General features: G+C 45.5%; 3 protein-coding genes and 1 non-coding gene across 4 annotated transcripts; 1 reads left to right on the forward strand and 3 right to left on the reverse strand.

Moving 5' to 3' along the window:
- The first annotated feature begins 2,960 nt into the window (after positions 1–2,960).
- LOC112872535 (arabinogalactan protein 16-like) lies at positions 2,961–5,513 on the forward strand. The gene is made up of 2 exons (XM_025935564.1): positions 2,961–3,218; positions 5,039–5,513. The coding sequence occupies exons 1-2, from the start codon at positions 3,107–3,109 to the stop codon at positions 5,143–5,145; spliced, it is 219 nt and encodes a 72-aa protein (XP_025791349.1). The 5' UTR covers positions 2,961–3,106; the 3' UTR covers positions 5,146–5,513.
- Positions 5,514–6,022: 509 nt separating this feature from the next.
- Positions 6,023–6,094, reverse strand: TRNAK-UUU. Its single transcript has one exon. It is a non-coding gene; the product is annotated as a tRNA-Lys (tRNA).
- Positions 6,095–8,450: 2,356 nt separating this feature from the next.
- LOC112895604 (GDSL esterase/lipase At5g03610-like) lies at positions 8,451–10,682 on the reverse strand. Its single transcript, XM_025963582.1, has 5 exons — positions 10,622–10,682; positions 10,300–10,515; positions 9,650–10,201; positions 9,532–9,557; positions 8,451–8,666 (listed from the first exon to the last, which is right to left on the reverse strand). The coding sequence occupies exons 1-5, from the start codon at positions 10,680–10,682 to the stop codon at positions 8,451–8,453; spliced, it is 1,071 nt and encodes a 356-aa protein (XP_025819367.1).
- A 3,763-nt stretch (positions 10,683–14,445) lies between these two features.
- LOC112875857 (cytochrome P450 89A2-like) lies at positions 14,446–16,187 on the reverse strand. Its single transcript, XM_025939861.1, has one exon. The coding sequence runs from the start codon at positions 16,185–16,187 to the stop codon at positions 14,631–14,633; it is 1,557 nt and encodes a 518-aa protein (XP_025795646.1). The 3' UTR covers positions 14,446–14,630.
- Between the last annotated feature and the right edge of the window lie 6,814 nt (positions 16,188–23,001).

The raw sequence follows: 23,001 nt of genomic DNA on the forward strand, positions 1-23,001 counted from the left end.
CCGATCGGTCGGTCGGCTGGAGCCTCAGCCCGCGTCCACGGCTGAGGGATGACCAAGGCTAGGTTTGTACTATGGTTTCAACCTAAGATGCCAACTGAAATCCACCACGCACGTGTCATTTTCCCCGACCGACGAGGTCGGGGGCCGGTCGGGCCTCGCACACTAACTGTCCTCGGGGCCAGGTGCTGAGGATAAAGACGGACGCACTAGGATCAACTACCATACAAGGTCAACTACTCCCCCCACGAGAGTTACAGTCCCTCTTATTGCCGCTGCAGGAGGATACTGTTTCACCTGCCTGTCCTTGAGAAGGGACGGGATGCAGCGTCATCACGACACGATGGACACGCCTCCGTCATGATGGAGTGACAGGGAGTAGCACCAGGGACGGAGCGTGACTACCGTACTGTACTTATCATCGCACGCTCGCCGCATGATGCAGAGGGACAAGATAAGACGGCCACCCCACGACGCAGAACTTGGACGGTGGTCTTCGGATGGCCCCGGCTGGCAAAGTTGGAGGTCCCGACTGACAGAGCTGATGATCCCGACCAACGAAGGAAGGAACACTCTCCCTTTCTACCTCACTCTTTCGTTCTCCTGTAATGGATGACCCCCTTTGGACTATAAAAGAGAGGACCATCCGCCTAGGAAAGGCAACGCAAAAGACATCGAACCTAGACCTCGACAGATCTCGATCATCCACTTGCAAGTTTGTAACTCCCCAAACTCTTACGAGCACCTGGGCTCAAGCAATATAATCGACTGACCCCCGACTGGACGTAGGGCACGATTGCCTGAATCAATATAAAAATTGAGTCATTGTATGATAGGGCACATCTGATCACGACGCGCGAGACACACTTCGAGTTAATTGAACTGCCGATCATTTCCGGAACCGACATGTGCTCTCACCCCGGGGGCGATGTGGCGAGCAGCGAAGGGCTCGACAAGGCCGGGAAATGTGGAGAGAGCAGCAAACATGGGCATCTTTTGATCAATCCGATACGCGTGTCTCAACCTTCTGGCGGTCCCTCCCGTTCAAACTCGAAAAAATCGCTATTTTTAGTTACACAGTACAACTCAGACTCTCACAACGCACGCACCACTCACCCCTAAGAACACATGTACATAAACCCTACTCCTATAAGCATCTCGAAAACTGAGTCGGTAAATCCTCGAGACTGATGAAGTCACCACAGACGTCTCGGTGTCGACGGGAACATCACCTACCACTGAATGCATAACGCTGTTAAATTGTAGAAAACTTAGGACGTAAAGACCTAAGGTGCTACCGAGGCGCTACAGGCCCTTTCCCCTTTCGAAAAACAGCCACTGTTGGATAGGAACGGATCACGTCGCGTGCGGATGGAGCAAAATCCACCCACGACGAAATCCGTTAAACTTGGTTATATTCATACATGTACTATCTAACGGCAGAATTTTACAACTGTACCCTATTGACTGTTGGGCAGTCACTGGATTTGTCCAAAGAACTAAAATCATATAAAATGTATCAGCATGATTATGTGAATAGTATGAATTTTGACACTTAAAATGCAATTATGAACAGTAGACCATAGTAGGAAGTTATACTTTTTCGTTTGATCTCAACAAAATAATAGTACAACAATTGCAATAGTCAAACTTTTATCTTACATGACAATCAACGATTCAACTTCAGTATGATCCTATAAAGTAAGGGTGGACTAAAGAGAGGCGTGAAGAAAAAAAAGACTTTTGCTCTATTTCTCCCGCGCGCAGATGTCCTGCAAAAAGTGCTCTCCTTTTGTATGGTGATGCTGCTACATAGACTCTAAGCTGGCCCTTTGTGTTGTAAGCTCGTGTTATGGTACTCTCAGCGGGGGGAGTCTTATCCTAGACCAAACTAACCGATGAAACTGTGTAATTTTGTTATTATCAGTAATAAAATTCAGGCTTGGCTCATGGTGGAAAAATGATCCTATAAAGTAGAAAATTAAACTTTCACCTCATAGTTCATGATATATTAATAGATGCTCCCTCCGTTTTAAATTATTAAATTATTAGTTATTTTAGCTTTTCTATGTGCATAGTTGATGGTTAGGATTCAAGGTATGATTTTAAGCACGTGTTGGTAGAGGCGGATCCAGGGAGTGCGGGGGCTGGAGCTCCCTACCCTATGCAGCTCATGTAGCCTCCAAAAGTCCCTCTAACAATTTTCAACTATTAATAAAGATGGAAAGAAGAAAAGGAGTAGGAAGAATAAGAAAAAGAGTGGAGGGAGGAGGAAGAAAAGAAAAATAAGCCCGCTAAATTTACATCCTGAAATTCTATACACACATTGATCTGACACAATACGGATTAGGTCGGTTCTAAATTCATGGATGAAATTTTACATCACGTCCGCACCCATCGAGTGCCAAATCGGTGGGCGGGTCTGACAGCCGCCTGTCCAACCTAACAACTACCTCTGGGTTAAGTAAGACACTGGCACGTGGGCCCACGGGCAAAGAAGCGGTTTGGGCATCCGAGTCCCGCGGCCCGGCCCAGGCTGGCGCGTCCCCTGCACTGCACATGGCTCGCACCCAGCACCACCGCCACGAGCCCACGACCCGCGTCCTCCGCCACCCGAGCACACCACGTGACACGGCCGCGCTCTCCTCTGTCTTATCCATGACAGTGGGCCCGTACGCCCCGGGCCCCAGCGGCAGTTTAACGGGGGTTGCTAGCCGGCTACCACGCGCGACGCAGCCAGAGGCACACCCGGAGAGAGAATCTCCCTCCCCACGATCCCAGCTGGCCCCACCTGCGCGGTCCAACTGCACGGGTCCCTGCCAGCGGGCCCGGTTAACCGCGGGTCCACCGCGGACCCACACGTCATCGAGACGGGTCGCTCGCTAGCTGTTTCTGAGTTATTACAGTTCAGTAGAGGCGCGGCCACGTCTCGAAGCCCTAGGCTTTGTTTTTTTGAGGAGAAGCAGAGCGGAGGGAGGAGAGAGAGACAGAGAGAGGGGTCTGCGTGCGAGCGTGGTCGGTGCCGGTGCGTGGCGTGGTGGCGGTGCCGTGCCGTCCGTCCCCTCTCCCTCTCTTCCTTTCGGTGCCGGCGGACTTGTCGGGGGGAGGAATGGCCGCGGCGAGGACTCCGCTCGGGGCGGTTGCGGTGGCCGCGCTCGTCGTCGCCATCTTCATGCCGGCCGCGGCGGCGCAAGGCCCGGCGCCGGCTCCCACCAGCGACGGTACGTGTTCCCAGTCCCACCGCCGCCCACCCATTATTCCCTGGGGCTTCTCGCACTGCGATCCGCGCGCCGTGAATCTGTGCTCGTGCCGGTTTTCTCGATCCGCGCCGCGCTCCGGGGTTCGTCGATCTGGTTCTATTTAGCGCGTAGAGGAAGAAATTAGGCACATTTTTTTTGCGCCAGAGCTATATTCTTGTGTTTTCTTCCTTACATATCAACAGAAACGGACACATTCTGGTGTTGTTCGTTCCTAAAAGAAAAAAAAAGAATATTGGAACAATTCCCCCCCAAGACCATGTGCATTGCGTTGGATCCCCATGTTTGGACATTAATTTCAGTTGCAATAACGCGAATCTCGTGCATATGTGCTTCCTTCTGCGCTCAGGACACGTTTCCTCGAAAACTACAAAAATTAAAGGAACATTTTAGGCCCTGGAGGAAACTATCATCATTCCTAAAAACCATGCAGGGGTTGGGGTATGGACTTGTCCTTGTGCCATCCTTCAATTTCAATACCTAGGCAATTCGTTATGGCAAAATAAATGGTAGTGTTTTGGTATATTTTGTAGGGGAATTTCTTTTGCATATTGATTAGCGGAGTCCTGGACTCCTGGTGCCCAGGTTCCAGTCATCATAGATGTTCACATCTCGACCAACTCGTGTTAGATTTGCACATTGTCTAATGCTTCCTCCGTGAATGGATTTGCAGTTTGTAGAAATGTTGATTGTGGCTATAGCGATCTTATTCGTGCACTGATAGGAACAAGCATTGCTTTCATGGAATGCTACTTTTCTGTTCTCTGTTGCTCAAACTAAATATCACATTGCCACATTGACAGGGTAGCTAGGTATATCTGTTGAGATGAAAAATGTGCTCTTTATTTATCTAGGCAGCTATGTATCTGTTGGTGATTTTAGATCAATGAAAAGATGGTCCTCTGTGGTTCCCTTAAAAAAAAGAAGGAGAGATGGTCCTCTGTTAATCTGTTGGTGGTCCTAGACAGATCCATGTGGGGTTCTTTTCTTTTGCAAGTTGAGCCATCGGCCATTTACCTATGTTTGTTTGTGCTTTTAATTGGTGCTGGAGTAGTTTTCAGCCCATATTGGTAGCCTTCCCTTTACAGACAAGTCTCTAGATGGGGATTTCTTGGCCTTAAAATGCCTACACTATTTTGAAGGCATTTGTCAATTGTAATGTGTACCGAAAATGACCTCTGTCGCGCAGTCTGGACAAATTGGTTTCTGTGCGAACTGCCCTGGCCCATTGGTTTGAATGTCCTAACTTAGAATAGGAAGAGTGAGTAGAAGAATGCGCCATGGTACCAAGTACTGAAAATGACTTCTCTTTGTGCTGTCTTACAAATTGTTTTCATGTGGTAATTAATTAATAGTAGGAAGAGTGACCGAAGAATGCACCACCTGTAGGGATACTTAAAAAGATTCATCCCTGGGCAGTCTTGACAAATTTGTTTATGTATGAATGCTGTGTACTATAGGTTTTCGTGATGTTATTAGGAGCAGGAAGTATATAGTGGTCACTGAAAATGTTAGAAACTAGTGGGACGCACAAGAAATTTCTAGCGCTAATTTGAAACACTATGAAATCCTCTGTCAGGTCTCTGTTAATTTTGTACAAATAGAAATTTGTTAAAGTGGTCTCAAGTTATTACAGTGAGTTTAAAAGTCTCTTGCTGTGCTAACTTATTACTGATTAGTTACCACATGTGACAGCATCGTACAGTGCAGCATATTCTTCTTCATGCTCTCCTGTGGTTTGCAGGACTAACATGTGCAACTGTCTTGTGATTGATTCCCCGCAGGCACATCAATCGACCTGGGAATCGCGTATGTCTTGATGCTGGTGGCCCTGGTGCTCACCTACCTGATCCACCCGCTGGACGCCTCCTCTCCCTACAAGCTCTTCTAATCCCTGTTCGTTTCGTTTGTTCGTCGATGATGTTATGGGTCTGATAGGATTTTTAGCCATGCAAGACGTCTAGGTGAGGTTTGGAGATTTAGAATGAGCGTCAACATCTGATCTGATCTTGCTATGTATGGTAAGTTTTTGGTGGTCTGAATGCCTGATTGGATTGTATCGGATTCCATGATCTTGTGCTCAGTTGTGCTTGCTGTTGGCCGTTGCTGGATTCTATTTCCGCTGGTCCCGCCCCGGGTGCGCATTGACATGTGCTCTGCCATGGATGCCGTTGCAAGTTGCAACACCAAACATGTGAAGGACTGGGTCATGGCTGTGCCTGTCACTGCTGACACGACGGTGGTTTCATTGTGGTCCTATTCATCTGTTCATTTTATTGTTTTTCTCACCGTGCATGCTGAGTTGCTGACAAACACCGAAATACGAGGCGTATGGTAAGTTCGTCCTTCCTGCCACGCTTGAAATTTTGACTTGTCAATGGATATGAAATTACTTAGAATACAAACACTATTATCATGTGCAGACTTGTCCTAAAACAATGATTGTCAATGGCTTTCAGGATGTTCAGATCAAAAACTTGAAAATCATACTTGCAGATTTGTCCTACAAAAGAGCTTTCATAACACTGTACAGTTGTCATTTAGAGATCCTACCTATATTATAATGGAAAATATTTGCTAAAGTTATGATACCATACGAAATTAACAATATTATGTGCTTTTAACTGGATGGGGTACAAAGTTCACATGAGTATATTACTATGATTAGCAATGGTGGCAAAGTATATCTCAGAATTCGTTTGATCGGATCGAGATGCGAAAAACTAAATTTAAGAAAAAAAAGGAAATGTAAATAAAATTGATTACAACGCCGTCCGTGGGGATCGAACCCACGACCACGTGGTTAAAAGCCACGCGCTCTACCACTGAGCTAGGACGGCTGTGATGGTGTGGATTACTGAAGCCTGTATAATAAATAAGATTAATGTGAGGCCCAACGTTTCCTGCGCCGGCTGAATTCAGGTCAGCCTTGGGGTTATTACGTCGATCCGGTCCCATTCAATCTCGAATTTGTCTAGTGTGTGAACCCCTTATGCATGTTCGTATCTCCATCGATAAACATGTAACTGTTCTGCTACTTGATAGAACACATGAACTGAATCTTTAACCATAGGTTATAAATTTCTAGGCCTCATGAACAACTTCATTTATCTTAACACCCTCATAAAATTTCAGACAGATACGCTTATGTAAAAATGGGTCACATATGCCAAACGAAGCACGTATATGTGGAAAAGGATCACTTGTACCATAAGAAACGCGTATATAACAGCAGGCTGGCTCCATTTTTGTGTATTTAAAATCTGTTCACACAGAGAATAGATAGATAATCACACTAACTCATTCTGATACAGCTAGAACATCAAAGGTTCGTAGTACATTAAAAATGGAGAGATAGATAGAGACTAGAGAGATAGATAATGGCTCCAAATAGATGTAGCGTATATTACACATATATTCTTTACAGAGCTTAAACAAATGGAAATATCACTCGCAGAAAAAACATAACATTCTGCTAGAGGCAGAACTTCAGACACCAAACCTCCTGACAACGATCTGAGAAGGGTGAAGGTTGATGTTCACGATAGTAGCAAAGCACACTTGACCAGATTTAGTTTAAGTATAAAACCAAGTGTAGAATTTGATAAGACATAAATTTGTTACCTTCAGGAGATGAGCCTCATAAGTATAAAGCACTGTAAACTGCTAGCTGGAAATACTAACAACACCGATCATGCAGGCGAAAAAACGATGTATACCCTAACCCAGGTATACATTGTACATGTAGCTTAAAAATACCATAAACACTAAAACTGGATTTCGATTACACATGCATCCATAATAATAAATTGACAATGATATTATCACTGTCAAATAAATTCAGATGTACTGTATGTGAACATAAGCAAAAGAATTGGCCATGTCCCAACTGTAGATTAGCAAATTCTAGAGATTATATTGGCCTAATTTGAGCGCTTGCGCTTCTTGTCATTGCCCATATCACAAGGAGCATCCTTCATTAAGCTAAGGCTATCACATCGGAAATTTCAGACCTTTATTAGGAATATTAGTTTGAGGCAGACAATAACTGGATGATTCATCAAACGGTGATGCCGTTCTATTTATCAGGAAAAGAAAAATGAACAAAGTGCATATTCAGTTCCAGGTGGCTATGACAAGCATGAACTGGATAACTTCAACAAAATATGAGCGGAAACATAGTTTTTGACTTATGATCAACATGAAACTTTTCAGATTAATTGAACACAATCCATGAATCGGATCAGCACGCCATAATAATATATACTATATAGTTTATGACAGAACAGGAGAACATGCAAGCATCAAGATATATGCAAATATTTAGACTTTCCACCACTTGTGCAAACAGGAAACTTTTATCAAGTCAGGCTACAGATTAAAGCCCCTGGCGTGTGTTCGTGTTTTGAGTGTGCTGTGCACAAGATCAAGCTCCTGAATATAGTGATTGCCATTAGTAGTCCACACTATTTGACCCTCAAGACACAACTAGTTGATACAGTTTGCTGATATCCTTGCTATCGATCCTCTGAAATCAACATCCCGTTTCAGACTGAAATTGGCTTGCATCCCTAAACAGCTCGCTGAAAACTCTAGCAACTAGATTTGCCAGAAATTTAGAGGGGATCAGTGGCGGATGCAGGATTGAGCTCAGGAGGGGCTCTCCTATTCTTCTTCCTCCTCCTCCCGCCTCCCCTTCCCTCCTTCTTCCTCCTCAAATTTGTAGTAGGGGCTTAGGAGAGGCTCCATGGGATTCCTGGGAGTAGGAGGAGCTCGAGCCCACCAAATCCGCCCCTGGAGGGGATCACGCACGACCAACACACTATCAAAATCGATTACTATTAGCTGCCGCATCCATTGATGATAACACAATTTCTAGCGACACAAACATTTCCCCTAAGAGAAAATTGCAACCCGATTCCCCAATACCCATTCAAAAAAATTCAACGAACTAGATTCGAGACAAACCCCAAAAATGCTAGTGCACAAATCACATAAAAATGAAGGGAGATTTGATACGCATAAAACATCACCAAATGAACCAAAGGAAAAATCCACCACAAAAACACACATCTAATTGATAATATGCATGGCACGAGCCAGCTAGTACCAAACATCCATCATAGTAATACCTAAACCTAGAACAGACTCAAAGACCACCGGATCGGAAGAGGCAAACCGATGCCTGCATAATAACTAGTAGGTAACGTGGAGGAAATCCTTGATGTCCTTTTCCAGCTGCTCCATGACGGCCTCCCATCCAGCCTGAGTGGGGTGCACGTCGTCCCAGAAGAAGTGCTTCTCAGGGTTGGAGCAGACGCTGTACAGGGCACCTCCATCCTCGTCCACCTGCCCGCAGTAGCCGTTCGGGTCAAAGCTCTCGCAGCACGGCTTCAGCTTGCTTTTGAACTGCTTTGACACCCGCGGGACTGCACACGAAACATATATCTATATATAAAATGCACCGGCATATGTCTGTCAACTCCGAAAGTACATTTTTGGATCCACAAATTTGTAAGAGTGTGTCACTTAGGTTTAGGTCCGTCAACTCTGAGAGTGCATTTTTTAGCCCACAAACTTTTTAAATTATTCACTGCAGGTCCATACGCCACATATGCACGTAACACTTACATGGCACGTTGATTGTATTTTCCTAAGATTTTCCTAAGACTGCCAATATCGATTATGATGAGAATTGACGCTTTGCCCCTACTTTTCTTCTCCACCATCCCATCTCCCTCCTCTTCCTCTTGGCCGGTGGGTCACTTGTCGATCCCGCCACATGCTGGGGCGCCTAAGGCCGCCGCTCGGGGTGCCTCCTGCTATGGTGGCTGGGGCCACATCAGTGATGACGCTTTGTGTGCTATGTCCGGTCACAACAAATCCAATAAGATAAGGGTGGATGCATTAGGGGATGTGGTGGTCATCTGGTGGATGCATTAGGGGATGTGGTGGGCGGGTTAGAGAGCAGCACAGATGGCATGGCAGCCTGTGCGGTGTTGGATCTTAGAGATTGAGAGAAGATGGAAATAAGTGAGATGTGAGACATATATACAGTCAGCATGCCATGTCAGATTTACGTGCACATATGGGTACATTTGGACCTATGGTGAACAATGCAATTTAAAAAGTTTGTGGACCTAAAAATACACTTTTAGAGTTGACGGACGTAAGTAAGACACTTTACAAGTTTGTGGATGTAGAAATATACGTTCGAAGTTGATGGATCTAAGTGACACACACATTTACAAATTTAGGAACCGCTAGTACATTTTACTCTATATATACGATGCCTGCTGCCTTGTGTGTTGATGAAATACAGTAAAGTAAGGATAATAATATTTTCATAGATGATGATGCTTATGTTTGCACGCAGCACGTACTGTCGTGGGGATCGGATGGATCGATGATGTTGGTGAAAGCCCAGTTGAGGTCGAGGAGGTAGACGCTGTCCCTGCTCGTAGCATTCAGCTTCTTCTCGAGGTCGTCGTTGTGGAGCAATGCGGCCATGTTGCCGCGGCCCATGCATTTGGTGTAGTTGGACGGCCTGGCCTGCCACGGCGTGCAGGCCAGCGGGTGCAGGGTGTTGACGAGGACCTTGGTCACGCCCAGCTTCTGCAGCCGCTCCACGCCCCCGGCGATCTCATCCGTCACGTTCCCTATGAAGTCGAGGATCTCTCTCTCGCTGCTCATGTTGGCGACGCGCGCGTAGTCGTTGCCGGAGATGGCCACCAGCGCGACGGACTCCTTGAGCTGCCATTTCCCGATGTCTCCGCCGTCGAGCATCTTCTTGAAAGAGCTGATCTGCTTGGCTAGAGTCGGCGCCTTGCGCGGCACCTCGAACACGCCGGCGCCACCCACAGCGAAGTTCACGCCGAACTTGTCCCCGTCGTTTTCTTTCGTATCCCTGTAGGTCTCGGGGGCCTTGGTGCGCCCCAGAATCTTTGCTGCAACACCATGACGAATTCAGTCATACATTCACTAGTTAGGATCCATCGATCTTATCAACAATATAATTAATGCCGTTTGAAGTTATATTAATTACCGATGAAATCCGATTGAACGAAGCCGTTGGAGAAGCGCCCGGTTGGATCCCGGAGAAACCCATGGGAGCAGCCGTAGGGTTTGTACCACTGACGAGTAACTTCGCTCAAATCTGCCTTGGGGAAGTTCCCGGTGTCGGCGAAGGAATCTCCAAACACGAACAGCCCATTGTACCAATGGAAGCTGCCCGAGGTCCGAGCAGACTCGACGTGCGAGGCTGTTGATAAGGATCCGGTGGGCCCACGCGTGCGAGCAAAAGCAAATGACGTTAGGATAAACGATAAAGAAATACTAGCGTAGATGGAAAACGTGGTAGCCATCACCATTTAGCAAGACGAGGAGGCAGATCGACGAAAGGATGATGGCAGGGAGCTTGACGGCCATCGTGGGTGCTGTTGCGCTGCAGCTGCACGTACGACGGCGCGGTGCTTACCACGCACGAAGCTAATGGCGACGACGGCGTGGGCAGAGATGTGGCGGAGAGGCGGGAGATGGACGGCGAGCCTCGGGCGATGGCGGTGGCGGGGCCCTAGGGCGCGTGGAGCTCGGGAAAAGGCGGCTGCGGGGCTGCGGGGGTAAAGAGGTGGCGCGGAGGGATGAGGAGGCCGGCTCGATCGGCCTTTGTTAGTTAGATAAGCTTGGGCTGCATGCGTCTGTTTCGTTATTTCTGTTTCGATCAGAGCCTGACGCGCGCATAGAGTTCGCGTACGTAGATCACCGTGGCAGTTGCTCTCTTGCATTGGGAGATCGGCAAGGTCGGCTGGTCTCCTGGGCGATCGTCGTGTGGTCGCTTCGCTAATGGGAGACCGGCTAAGCCGGCTGCACGCTGCACCCCAATCTCCCATATGTCTGTATGTCATGCTCTATATTTACTGATTGGATTGAGTTGAATTGAATCACAGGACTTGTTCCTGCTTGGCTTGCATGCATGATCTCTTAGGCTATATGCAGCAGCGTTCTCTAAATTTCGTTCTTCAAAGGAATATTCCCTATCCTTTACAGACTTCCCTAAAAAGATTCCGTTCTCTATATCTCCTACTCTGCAGCAGCGTTCTCTAAATCTCGTTCTCTATATCTTACCATCCTCAAAAAGTCATCTTTCTCTAAAACCGAGACCTAGCGCTAGCGTGTTGCGGCGGCGGAAGCAGTGGATATAGAAGGGCGAGCGAGACGCCACATTTAGCAGCACTGGTGGCCATCCGCTAAAATAGCGCACGCTTTACTTGCTCCCGCTGGACCGTGTAGCGACATCTCCCATTCGCTAAATTTAGGATAGCGAACGTTTTATCGTCTCCGCTGGAGACAGCCTTATTTGGTGCATTTTGCGAGTGAATTGTAGACCAATTTTTCATACTAAGGATTTGGTGGTAGTGTGATAAATAGTCATTAGTTAGATCCAACATTCTCTATTAGCAACTATATAAACTTGTTGATTAGCACCCCTTATGTTCCTACCAGTGGAATACTATAACCTAATATCTGTAGGCCATTATCTAATGGAATTAAGATTTCACAATTGGTGGTTAACTGCATAAGACCAAACTGTAAGTTCCCGAACTTGATTTTGTTTGGATATCTGGACAGCTACAGGGACACTACTTTCAGAATACTGGTCCAGTGACATTTGGTTGGGATTAGTGGCTGCAGAGTGCAAATGAAAAAGAGTACATTGTAGAATTGGAATATGGAGTGCAATTAGATAGGCTGTCTATGGCTTTTCGCCTTATCAGATCCACAGTAATTCAGGTTCAAAATTATGTGTACAAAGTAACATGAGTGACTTGGCTTTTTTCAGTAATTCAAAACTTTAGATTCAAGCATGACAAAAATAGGTTTCAAAATTATACAGTATCATGTACAAGGATGTACAAGGACCATAGTTATGATATGTGTTTGTTCTTTCTTCTTGATGTATTAATTCAAATTCTATGAGGATCTCAAGGTATACCATCTCTGATCAGATCCTTCTCCTTGTTCATCTGCTGTGCATAGTATTTTAGATGAAATATAAGTCTGACAATACGTCCGCGCGCGTCCTATCAGATCGACGAGATGGGCCATATTGCGTCACGCTCTGTCACTAGACCTAGGGTGAAGTGGCACGCCACAATACCAGTACCAGGGCCCACCACACACTCCCTCAGGCTGAGGGAGGGTGATCCGACCTGCTAATGAAGCACCACCACGGCCATGAGGGCCGCCGAGCACGCCCCCGCTGACTGAGGCTGCCGTACGATGACCACATCCGCACCATGTCCTGCCATGGAGTTGGTGGCAGGACTGGAGCCACGCTGAACATTGTGGCTCACCGACGACCAACGCCCGATGTTATGATGCGACGGGACGCAACAACCCTACGGGACCCAGTTAGGACACGTGTAGTGCTCCTAACCTCACCTACGGGATGGGGCGGGGGGTGAGGCACCCATTTCTCGCATTGTAGCCCAGCCCCTGGGCCTATAAAAGAGGAGCTAGGCTTTCTTTCTCACCCTCTGACTCTCATACGCACACAGCACGCATTCGCACACTTACAAACACCCTATTGTAAGCACCCAGCACTCAAACACAAGTAACGAGAACTTACACGTACACTGGAGATAGGATATTATTCGCCTGAACCGGTAGAAATCTCTATGTCTTGAGTGTTAGCCATCGAGTTACGGAGAATCGCGGTGTATTTTTACTAGCCGGTGTAAGAAACACCAACGGAAGGAAATTAGGAACACCAACAAACTAAGAATAAAGTTATAGTGTCAGATTACATGTCAATTGTTCTAATCAAAACCCAATATTGATTCGAGGTTGTCCTCCTTCACTAACAAAGCAATCTAAACTGAATAAAGTAGTAAGGAGGATGAGAATAAAGAAGCAACATAAATCAATAAAATAAGGAGTACAGTGAAGACATAAAGGACTAGCAATGTTATATCCAAAGATTGCTCACATGTTGAGATGTGGGACGGCCGTTGATATTAAATTCTTATTATTATTGGACTAGTAAGTACTCATTTAGGGCACTTGATATGATTGGTTGAGTCCTGAAGACCCATATTCAGCACTCAAAGATCATGTATGATGTTGGAACGTATCATACTATCTTTTGCTCTTAAGAGATTGGCTTTTTGTTGATGAGTGGATTGTGCATTATGTTGCGAAAAGGTTGTGCCTTTTTGTAATTGATTTTTGTTATAATGAGAACCATTTCACACTCTATAATTCAACAACCAAACTGATTCGTCTTGCAACAAGCAACATGTATTGTGCATTGTAAAATCAAAATTTCGTACACAACAAGTACAACTGTTATCTGTTCGGAGGACATTTAATAAATAAGTAATCATATTATTCTCTCTACACAAGTGATAAGCTTGTCAAAATATTATATTGTTAAAGAAAAGATCACGTCGTAACAGAACTCTTCTGATTATTATTGGACTAGTAAGTATTCATTTAGGGCATTTCATATGATTGGTTGAGTCCAGAAGACCCATATTCAGAAAGACTTTTGCATAACTGCAATTTCCGTAACCATTTAGTTTCTCATATACGCATTTGTTGTTTAATTGGGCCTTTGTGCAGCATTACATATGGCCGGGCATGTAGGATTGAAAGTTAGTTCTTCTCTTTTATTGTTTGTCAGTATCTCACATGTTGCTTGGCACGGTTCTCATATGTGTTAGCATACCATCAATCCTTATTACATAAAAAAGCACACTAATTGAGACCTCAAATTTTTAGAAATCATATCACGACTTGAATTAGAGCATTAGGAATTTATATATTAAGTTTCAATCATACTGCAACTTTCCCTTGCTGATTGTACAATAATCGGCTAATCTGCCGGTTAACAACCACATTGGCACTTGGTAGCATCTGAAATCCAGGAATGGCTGAGTTTATGGCTCCTCATTTTTATTATTACATTTGAACTTGAGAAGGACGTAAGTAGTTTTATTGCAGATCATAGTTATGTCTGCTATCAGCAACTTCCCACAACACACATACTCCCTCCATCCCTGCTTTGATGTTAATTTTGAACAAACCAATGTCAAATACAGTAATTAGGAGGTAGCGGTAATACATCTGTTCCCTTTTCTATACCGACTAACAGATCAATAGTTACTAATTGATGCCTTATTGTACACACATACACACTAGTTGAGCTTCATCAGGTTGCATGCTACGACACTAGTACACACTACACACCCAAAAGAACAAGAGAAAGTTAATTTGTTACTCTAATCGTTGGGTATATATAATGGCACGACATGATATATAGGCAAGAATCCCAATCCATTACCATGCTAGAGAGAGAGGAGTAATCTCGATCGATCAAGCAGCTGCAACGGCGGGCGGCGGCGACCGCAGCGGCACGGCCCTGGCCTTGAGCGGCCGCTTCATGACCACGGTGAACTCAAGCTTCTCGGTGAGGTCCACCTCCTCGCCGTCAGCCTCGCGCCACTCAAACTCCCTCACGAGGTTGGCCACGAAGTACTCGAGGTGCAGCAGCGCGAGCGCCATGCCGGGGCAGACCCTCCGCCCCGCGCCAAAAGGCATCATCTTGATCTCCTTGCTCCCTGTCAGGTCCACATCCTCCCCTTCCCCGCCGGGCAGGAACCGCTCCGGCCGGAACTCGGAGGGCGCGTCCCACACCTCCTCGTCCAGGCCGATGTCACCCACCGCGAAGTTCACAGGCGCGCTGGCGGGCACGCGGTACCCGTCTAGCGTCGTGTCCTCGTGCGCAGCGTGCGGGAGCACGTAGTGGCCCGGCGGGTGGCGCCGGAGCCCCTCCAGCACCACGGCCTTGAGGTACGGCATCGCTTGCAGGTCATCCTCTCGCACCTCGACGTTGGCGTTTACGACGTCGTTCACCTCGTCTCGCAGCCTGTCCTGCATCGCTTGGTTCTTGACCAAGTTCGCCATGATCCACTGCAGCGTGGTGGCTGTGGTGTCGGTGCCGGCGCTGAGGAACTCGGAGCAGAGGCTCACGATCTCATCGTCGGTGAGCGCCCTGCCGCCGTCCTCGGGGATGATCAGCTTCACCATGGAGTCCACGTAGCAGTCCCCGTTGGCGCCGGCCTCCCTCCTCGCTTGAATCAGCGGGACGAAGAGTTCCTCCTGCCGCCGCCGCAATGAGATGAGCTTCTCCCACCGTCGCCGGAACACGATCTTGGTGACCGTCGGGAGAAAGGAGAAGACTTGGAAGCTGAGGAAGTTGCTGAGGAGCTCCCGCTGTGTGGCCTCGATGTCTCTCACGCGAGCATCCCCGAGGCGGTCGCCAAAGCACATGTACACAAGGAGGCAGAACATGGCGTACTGGAACGGCTCCATCACGGCGACGGGGTGTTCCCCGGCGCCGCCTTCAATGTAGACGCGGGAGACGAGGACGTCGAGCACCCACCGTCGTGCTGGGGAGAACGCCCGCAGCCGTGCCGGGTTGAGCACGCCTGCCGCGAGGTTCCGCCGCAACGCGCGCCATGTGGCGCCGTAGGGTGAGGAGCTGACGTTGCGCCCGCCGCTGGTGAGCACGGTGCCCGAGGCCGTTGTGGGCGGGCGGGAGGCGAACGCCGCTCCGCGCTGCACGAGTGCGCGGTGCGCCGCCCCGCGGGCCGCCACGAAGATTGTGGGGTGCTCCTTCCCAAGCGGCGCGAAGGTGAAGACCGGCCCGTACTCCCGCGCGATGCGGCGGAGCACAGGCTCCAGGTCGAAGTCGCGGCGAGCTAGGAAGCGCAGTGGGCCTACCACCGGCAGCGACGCAGGGCCAGGAGGGAGAGGAGGGATGGATTCATCGGCTGCGTGGACCTTGATGCCTGGGCTGCGGGTTCGCAGCACGAGCGAGCAGAGGAGGCAGAATAGCGTGGTGAGGGAGTAGAAGAGCCAGTCCTCCATGGCCGGTGGTGGTGATGTGCTCGCCGGGGATTATTCTGGGGTTGCTATTTATATGCATGGCCGTTATCTGGGAATGTTTAGGTGCCGGTGGGAAGTGGGTGGCTGGCAATGGAAGCAATCTGATGATTTTTTTTTCTGGCGGCCGGTGGGAAGTGTGGAGTTGCTCCGTGCTCCACAGAATACTATACTGTATCTGTGGGGTAACCCTCCTGCAAGAGAGCTACCTATTTTTTTTTGTTAGGTACTCCACGAAAACCACCTGAATCTTATACCTGGGGTCCAAGCATATTGGAGACCTCGCATCACATGTTTCCTGTTGCTGCTCATGCAAGCTGCACCACCCTGAAGATTGGTGCTGCCTGAAGTCACCGGAGATCAGTGGACAACCTTAATTAGGTTCGACAATCTGCATGCATCCCTAGCACTACCTAACTGCTTTTGATTTTAGGGCTAGTTAGTATTGTTTTGGGTACTTTATATAACTGGGTGAGTATGAAAGTACCCCAAGGCTCAAAGACTTAATGTACACGATGAAAGGGGTGGTGTGTTAGTAATTTTTTAATCGTGTGCACCTTTTAAAAAAATGTAAGGACTAAATTATTATGCACTGAATTATTGTGGCGTGATTTCAATGGTACATATCTCTGGGATAATTTTTTGCGATTTGATATCGGATGTCTTATTCTTTTGATAGGTGTCATATTTTTGTACTCTTGACGATGTTTCCCGTGTTTGTGTTTAATCTCTTTTTTCAATGTCTCTGCTGTGTGCATCACAACTGTTTCTTGCTTTTCTATCTCAGTACAATTCTCTTTGCTCACGGCACATTACAACCTTCGGAAAAACATTAGTAAACATCTAACTGTCAAGAAAACTATGGTTCATTTTATTTTCAGGAATGTTGGGTTGCCTCAAAAAATAGATTTCTGTTAGATTTATGTGTTTGGCACTGGCTCATTTTGAACTTGCATCTTGTAGAACTTGAAGTATGATACAGTTGAGTCAACGTACAACAGAAAGCATGCTGTACCAAGGTAAACTTTTAACTGATGCACATTGCTTGTTGAACTAGCAATGAAATAGATTCCACCTATCATTTACATCTTAGGTCTAAGCTATTGTTCTTTAACAGGAGAGAATCACCCTGGAAGGTGGATGTAGAATCATCAGGAGTTTCTGCAAAACTTAGGTTGCTTGACCAGGAATTAATCAACCTGGAAAAGGTAGTGAATGCAGATTTATCCAAGATTCCATTGGTGATGAGAAAACAAGTGAAAAGATACCAGACTCTCGCTGGGATAATCAATGATCTTTGCAAACGGAAGCGCCTTTAAGCATGCTTTTAATTTGTTTGGCTATAAATTGTCACGCCAAATAATGAAGCTCAATTCCTATGCTAAGTATAGAGTATTATCTCGAGATTTTTCTTTTAATTAATTACAAGGTTATGGAGGCATTCTTGATAAAATAATATTCAGAATTAATACTTGGCGGAGGAGGTATATGTGTGTACAAATGTTTAGGTGGAAGACAATTTGATCAGGCTAACTACCTAGTTAGGGGCTGTGGGCATGGTATGACCCATTTAAATATTTTGATGTGAATTATTTGGATATGAAGCCCGGTTCAATTGCATTCAGCATTTTGTAATTTGTAGCCCATGCTAACGATAACACGAGAAGGTGTACGTATACAAATATGAATTATACCAGCATATTAATGATCCGAGAGCTTCTAGCACTACTAAAAAAGTACTTGTACTGACGGTCTTGTATTGACGGTCAAAATGTACTTATGCTAGCGGTTTTGACGCCCGCCAGCAATCTTGTGCCAGCACAAATCAATCAATATTTATGCTGGCGGGTGCACGACCGCCGGCAGAAATGCATCTATGCTGGTGGTCGTCTTGAGCGTCCGCCAGCACAAATTAATTTAATTATTTTAAAACTTTAAAATGTAAAACTGAAATGAAAAAATATTTTTCATATTTTAGTAGTTATCTGCACCCCCCCCGATTTGAAACATATAAGAGTTGTGGCACCCATCTGACACAAATCCCATATTTTTTCTATATTTTTCCGAGCATATGCGGTGTGTGTGCTTCGAGCTCAAGACCTCTTGCTTGGCACGTTCTCTCCTTACCATCTCATCTACAAATTACTTATCTTTCTAAGGTATAATATTCTTGATATCACTTTTTTGAATCTTATATTATATCTTTGTCACTCTAAATGATTCTAAATTAAAAAGTTGTCAACTACAAATTTTTAGGTCTCATCGAGCACTACAACTTTGGTATAAAGTTCAACTTCATCCGAGATTGTTTAAAAGATTCAAAATTTAAATTTTCATTTTTAAAATTAGATTTTAGAAATGGTAACGAATATTTGACCTAGTAAATATAATCTTGATTGAAAATTTATCAACTACAAAATTTTAAATCTGGTTGAACTCTATAACTTGAATATAAGATTTGTTTTCATCTTGTATTGTCTATAATTTAGATATAAGGTTTACAATTTGATTTTAGAAATGGTAATAAATATTTGGCCCAATAAACGATCTTGTACGAAAATGTTGTCAACTACAAAATTTTAGATATCATCGAGCTTTATAACTTTCATATAAAATTTATCTTCATCTGACGTCATATAAAATAATTATTTAATTTTTTCTTATGGAAAAAATTATTTGCAGCACAAATACCCTATATTTGTGCTGGCGGTCGCTTAAGCCAACCGTCAATACAAATCGATTTGTGCTGGTGCTCGCTTATATCGACCGCCAGCACAAATACAGGGTCTTTGTGATGATGGATGGTAGTAGCGACTGCCGGCACAAAAAATTTGAGGTGGCAGGGCAAATACTTTCTGTACTGGTGATGGCCTATGATTATGTTCGTCATGAGTGACCGTGCTTTGTGCTCCGTGCTGTAGCCCGGTGATGCCATTCATCTCGTGGGGAACTTGGGATCGCGGGCAGCTGGATGGGAGATCGGCTTCCTCGGCCGGCGCTTCTTCCCCAACGTGCCCATGGCACTATTTCAGGGTGAGTAATTTCATGGTAACACAGCCTGCATTCTTTTCTTCTACAGGGATATATGTCACTCTAATGGGAGAGTATTGAGCATTAGCAAATGCTAGCAGGATTCATGCGTCTCGCCGCAAGATCATTGCCGGCGGCGCTCACATGGTTTACAGGTTTTAGAGGAAAAGCTGTATCAATGGCAAGTGTTTTGCAGGTATAAGAAGAGCCACGAATGGCTATTTTCTTTATTCGTTCCAGCAGCAGGGAATACTTTCATGAAAGAATGAAGAAATAAATCTTAAAATTGTAATGTTGTTAACAAGACAACACTTAATTAAGCACTTTGCAGTTGCAGGTGCAGGAGACTCGCAAGGGTATGTATATGTTGCAGGATCAGGCAATTCATTTGTACATGCAGGTAATGAGTTCAGATGATGGATATAAGAGGTGATATCATAATGTTGGCCAAACACTTATGATTCATGCAGGTTTAATGGCACAATAAAACCTATAATGATAAGGGGAAAATTAAGGAAGCTACCATATATTCCGTAATGTCAGCAGTTTAGTTAAAAGTCTCAAATTTTATTAATTTATGATTATTATCCTTCCGACACCAACAAGGGCAGGGTACGTCCGGACCGGCAATGCTGGATACGCTATGTTCATGACCAACGAGGCCGAACATAGTTCACTCACTATTTTTCGAGACCGACGAGGCCAGAGAAATACACTATGTCCTGATTGACAAGGTTGGACAAATTATGTTCGTGGCCAATCAGGTCAAGCATGATTACACATGATGAGCTTTTAGCTAAAATGTTGTGCATAATAGGATATGGCGTTCAACCATTTGTTATTTCCCCCCTTTATTTATTTTATTTTCATCTACAGTATTCATCTATAGAGTACAGGACAAGATGCTCGATGACGACGACCATTTGATGCAGCATAATCAGAGGAATTTTGTGGGTTAACATGCAAATATAATTAACTAGAGTTTTTGCGAGGCTTTAGGATTCAGGAACTATGCAATTGTCTATATTGAGGTGCAACATAGATATATATGTAAAAATAGAAGTTTGTAAAAAAGATTATCAAATGAATAAAGAATGCACGATTCCTATTTTATTGTGTTCATGTGTGATTTGTGATGTATTTATTTATATACAATTGTATACTGGCACACCCGCAAATATAACGCTAAACACAGAGAAATTTTCAGTATTTTCTCACGAAAACAGCTTTATGGTAGCTCATTAATTTCTAAAGGATAAAATGTTTTCTATGACTTTTTATGAGATAGAACTTTTGTTGTGATTCCAGGTCTCAGAATTGTTTAGGCTTGCTGTTCAATGCATTTGTTCCTGTATAACAAAAGATGTTCTAATATTGATGTTGATTTCATTAATGAATTATCTATTTTATCATCATTTTATAGAATGTTTTCGAGCTAAGTCATATGATGTTGATCCTTGACACCTAATTCTAGCACTTATAGATTCGTTCTCTACAAGTGCACTTGCAAACTTGAGGATTACTTCATTTTCGAATACATATATTGTCTTTTGGTTGTCGTCCTAGTGTTAGCAGAGTATTATACTAGTTTTGTAAATATAAATGCGCTTAGTTAGGCCAACTCAAGTTCTAGTTAAACGTAACAAAAAATGGGGAAAACAAATAAATAATAAACTCTAGTAATGTATATATACACATATGAGGAAATGATAATAATAAGAAATAATTAAATTTGTTTGCATCAAAGTGGAGATATTTAGAATTTGATAAAATATCCATACAAATCCGTAAAATATCCCTTCGATAACTAGTACTCCAAACACCGGCGGACCCAGGGCCCAGCCACCCTGGGCACTGGCCCGGGCTCTATTGCCCGTTGCCATGCCTGTAAGATTTAAGAAGTTAGATAGTGCTAGTAAATCGCAACGGCAAAAGTATGTGTGAAGTTCTTATGTGCTTTGGCCACCACTAGAGAGAAGGCAACTAGCTTGGACTTGTGTTCAAATAAAACGCTTGCACTTGTGTTCAAATAAAACACTAGAGATTAGAAAACTGAAAGAGGGGGCTGATAACTAGAATATGTTCGATTGTTCGAATAGTTAACTGTTCAAATTTGATAAATTTGATCGGCTGTGGTCGCAACCTTCTTCTACCGTTCTACCGGAGATGATAATAAATTTTTTTAAGAACAGATAGGCGAGGCTCGCCCCGCCCCATTGCATTAACAAAGCAAGAACGTTTTAGCACAATATAGCTCATTATAGACAGGACACAAGTAGGGAGAAAGCCTACAGCCGCCCCCCCGGCCCGGAACCCACTGATAGCAGAGGAGGATTAAAGGAACCGAAACAGGGTAACAAACAGTTTTACACACTGAACTTGAAAACGAAAACGAGTCTGAACAGCAACGGAACAGCAAAAAAGCTTCAGGCATCATCCGCCGGCTTCGGACACTCTTCTGGGGCATCAGGTGTCCCATTTTGAGCTTCTTCACGCCGCCTTTATCGCCAAAGGGCTTGTAATAGCCCCCTCCAGATAGCTGCACCAAAGGTCGACTCCAGCAGCCACTTGGTCCTTGAGCATTGGTTTCCATGTTATGATACACCTCCAGATTGCCCCCAGCACAGTTTTGATGCTTCTCCAAATCTGTCGATTGAAAACCATATCATTACGTGTTAGCCAGATCCCCCAGCATACTCCTGCAGAGATGCAATTGACAATCTCGTAGTTGCCTCCACAAGGCCATTTGCAAGCCATATCTTCATAGGACCGAATCTTAACATCAGTACGAACATCCACATAATGCCAAGCATTTCTAGCTACTATGCACTCAAAGAAAAGGTGGGGGCTTGACTCAAATTCAGTACAGAACTGACATTGCAGAGGTTTAGAAATATTCCGTTTAAGCAAATTATCCACGGTCATCAGCTTGCTATGGGATAGTAGCCAAAGGAAAATCTGGACCCTTGGAGGGTTGGAACTTTCCACACTGAAGGGATAAAGACAGGTTTAACACCCCTGAAATTTATAACTGTATACAGAGAAGGCACTGCTGCCGTGCGCATGCATGCGCACGCTAGCGCCTGCGCCTTCTCCCCTCCCCGTCCGGCCGCTTTCTCCTTCCGCAGTTCCGCGGCTTTTACCAATGCAAAGCGGTCGTGATTACGGTGGCGCTGAGCACGATGCTCTTCCAAGATGGTGCTTCCTGCGGGCAGTGCTACAAGATCGCGTGCAACCGCAAGACAGACCCGACGTGGTGCAAGCCCGGCGGCGTGAACGGTGACCGTGACCAACGTCGCGGCGGCTGGCTCCATCAAATCCATGGATGTCAGGAGCTCCGACTCGGCAGATTGGATGCCGATTGCGCGCAACTGGGGCGCGAACTGGCACTCCCTGGCGTACCTCAGCGGCTCTCCTTCACAAGTCTTACAGGCCTTTAGGAAGCAACAGGACTGCATACCAACCTTCACAAGTCTGAGATCTTTCGCATCTCCTGCGACACACTGGATTTGGAGGAAATCGCTGCAGCCTTCCAAGCTACTCCAAGCGCCAGTTTTCCCTGCAAATACCTTGGTCTTCCACTCCACATTGGCAAGACCAGACGTGCTGATGAGCAAGTTCTGATTGACAAGATTGGCGCCCGTTTGCCTGGCTGGAAAGGTCGGTTACTCACACGAGCTGGACGCTTGACGTTGATTAATTCGGTGCTCACACCCATCCCAGTATATCACATGACAGTCTTTCCTCTATCCAAATGGGCCATCAAACG

This window comes from Panicum hallii, chromosome 1 (genome assembly GCF_002211085.1).
Source record: "Panicum hallii strain FIL2 chromosome 1, PHallii_v3.1, whole genome shotgun sequence".
Classification (NCBI taxonomy): Eukaryota; Viridiplantae; Streptophyta; class Magnoliopsida; order Poales; family Poaceae; genus Panicum; species Panicum hallii.

Bases quoted from the DNA above. Each gene is read 5' to 3' on its own strand.
- LOC112895604 (XM_025963582.1), bottom strand. From the start codon at position 10,682: ATGGCCGTCAAGCTCCCTGCCATCATCCTTTCGTCGATCTGCCTCCTC. The intron at 10,516-10,621 runs GTGATGGCTACC...CCTTATCAACAG, and splicing joins CCTCCTCGTCTTGCTAAATG to CCTCGCACGTCGAGTCTGCT. The intron at 10,202-10,299 runs GTAATTAATATA...ATGGTGTTGCAG, and splicing joins CGTTCAATCGGATTTCATCG to CAAAGATTCTGGGGCGCACC.
- LOC112875857 (XM_025939861.1), bottom strand. From the start codon at position 16,187: ATGGAGGACTGGCTCTTCTACTCCCTCACCACGCTATTCTGCCTCCTC.
- LOC112872535 (XM_025935564.1), top strand. From the start codon at position 3,107: ATGGCCGCGGCGAGGACTCCGCTCGGGGCGGTTGCGGTGGCCGCGCTC. The intron at 3,219-5,038 runs GTACGTGTTCCC...GATTCCCCGCAG, and splicing joins GCCGGCTCCCACCAGCGACG to GCACATCAATCGACCTGGGA.